General features: G+C 50.8%; 1 protein-coding gene across 1 annotated transcript in view; it reads left to right on the plus strand.

Annotated features, from left to right (window-relative positions):
* LOC122547078 (pancreatic alpha-amylase-like) overlaps positions 1–2,201 on the plus strand; it is a gene marked incomplete at its 5' end in the record, with an annotated part of 10,755 nt that overhangs the window by 6,747 nt on the left and 1,807 nt on the right. The window contains 2 exons of the mRNA XM_043685659.1: positions 800–921; positions 1,013–1,138. Of these exons, the coding sequence (XP_043541594.1) occupies positions 800–921; positions 1,013–1,138 (248 nt within the window). The remainder of the gene's footprint in view (positions 1–799; positions 922–1,012; positions 1,139–2,201) is intronic.

Consider the following 2,201-nt stretch of genomic DNA (forward strand, 5'->3'; position numbering starts at 1 on the left):
GCACTGTCAGAGGGTCAGTACTGAGGGAGTGCCGCACTGTCGGAGGGTCAGTGCTGAGGGAGTGCCGCACTGTCAGAGGGTCAGTACTGAGGGAGTGCCGCACTGTTGGAGGGTCAGTGCTGAGGGAGTGCCGCACTGTCAGAGGGTCAGTACTGAGGGAGTGCCGCACTGTCAGAGGGTCAGTGCTGAGGGAGTGCTGCACTGTCAGTTACTTCAAGTGACTGGGACCTTGCTGTGTGCAAATTAGATGCTAAACGACCTTCATTATGATAATGGCTCCAATTTGGAAATAGTTTATCAACTTTGCGATCCCCTGATGTGGAGAAAGGTGCTACAGAAATGCAAGTCCTGTTTTTAAATTGTCAACTGCATCTCTTTTTGTATTGAATTGCTTTTAGATTTTACTTAAAAGTAAAGATAAGTTCCTTTGATTGTGCGAAGTCTTCCAATAAAATTACTGTTAACAAAGAAATAAGGCAAATTTTATTTTAAGAGAGTTTGATGGAGTAAATCAGGAGAGAGTGTTTCAAGGGGCAGGAGGGTGAGGGAGCAGAGGGAGACAGATTGAAGGGAATCGGGGAGAAGCCCCAGGGGGATTATTTTACACAGTGAGTTGTTGGGGTCTGGAAGGTGCTGCCTGAAAGGGCGGTGGGAGCAGATTCCATCAGAACTTTCACACAGGAACCGGGGGGGGGAATGGAGGAGGGGGAGAATATGCAGGACATTGGGGAAAGAGGGAAAGAGAGGGAGAGAGCAATAAGAAGATTCTCATTCTCTCCTCAAATTCTCTTTCCCAAAGGATGTCAACGATTGGATGGGGCCGCCCAGCAGCAGTGACGGAGCGACAAAGCATGTGACCTTGAATCCAGACACCACCTGTGGGAACGGCTGGGTGTGTGAACATCGCTGGCGGCAGATCAGGTGAGCGCCTCCTTCCTTCCACGCGAACTCTCAATCGTCATTTCCCATGGCGTGCTGGCAGCTAAACTCACTCACTGTGGCGTGTGTGCAGGAACATGGTCATCTTTCGCAACGTGGTGGACGGACAGCCCTTTGCAAATTGGTGGGACAATGGAAGCAATCAGATCGCATTTGGACGTGGGAATAGAGGCTTCCTCGCAATTAACAACGACAACTGGTGAGTAACGTCAGGCAGGAAACTCAAGAATGTTCCCGCAGGCCGTAAACACCCACTAACACAGTGGTCAGCACTGCGGCCTCACAGCAACCAGGTCCCATTCCCGCCTCAGGCGACTGACTGTGTGGAGTTTGCACGTTCTCCCCGTGTCTGCGTGGGTTACCTCCGGGTGCTCCGGTTTCCTCCCACAGTCACAAAGATGTGCAGGTCAGGGTGGATTGGCCGTGGGAAATTGTCCCATAGTGTTGAGGGATGTGTAAGCTAGATAGTTTAGGCATGGGAAATGCAGGGTTATGGAGATAAGGTGGGAGGTGCTGGGTCTGGATGGTCGGTACAGACACGATGGGTTGAACACTGTAGAGATTCTCTGATTCTCAGCAATGAAGGTAATGTAACCATGGCACAGGAATGTAGCATCTACATACGATAAAGCATGGGACAGTAATGTAGAGGTGACCCAGTCAGGGAGTAATTCATTGGTAAATTGGACAAGATTCTTAAAAACACAAGAAATAGGAGCAGGAGTGGACCATTCAGCCCCTCAAGCCTGCTGCATTGAACACACTCCTCAATGGGCTTCTAACTGGCCACACTCCCTCAAATCTCCGAGATCACAGTCCAGTCAACCCCAGATTTACAGGGATTCAATGATGGACAGTCCTTCAGTGCCCTGGCTGGAGGATTCCATGGATCCACAACCATCTGAGTGGGGAAATCCTTTCACAGCTCATTCCAAAATGATCGTCCTGTTATTCTGAGATTCCTCCCCCAACGTTTTAGCTTCCCCAGCTGGTGGGCTTGCTGACAAGGTGAGGGTGAGAAGAGCTGATGGGGTTGGGGAATAACCATCTGAGTGGGGAAATCCTTTCACAGCTCATTCCAAAATGATCGTCCTGTTATTCTGAGATTCCTCCCCCAACGTTTTAGCTTCCCCAGCTGGTGGGCTTGCTGACAAGGTGAGGGTGAGAAGAGCTGATGGGGTTGGGGAATGGGGAGAGCTGACAGGGGTGGGGGTGAAGACGGGGGCCCGGCTGGGTTGAGCTGATGGGGGTGGGATTGGTGA

This window comes from Chiloscyllium plagiosum, unplaced genomic scaffold (genome assembly GCF_004010195.1).
Source record: "Chiloscyllium plagiosum isolate BGI_BamShark_2017 unplaced genomic scaffold, ASM401019v2 scaf_10303, whole genome shotgun sequence".
Lineage (NCBI taxonomy): Eukaryota > Metazoa > Chordata > Chondrichthyes > Orectolobiformes > Hemiscylliidae > Chiloscyllium > Chiloscyllium plagiosum.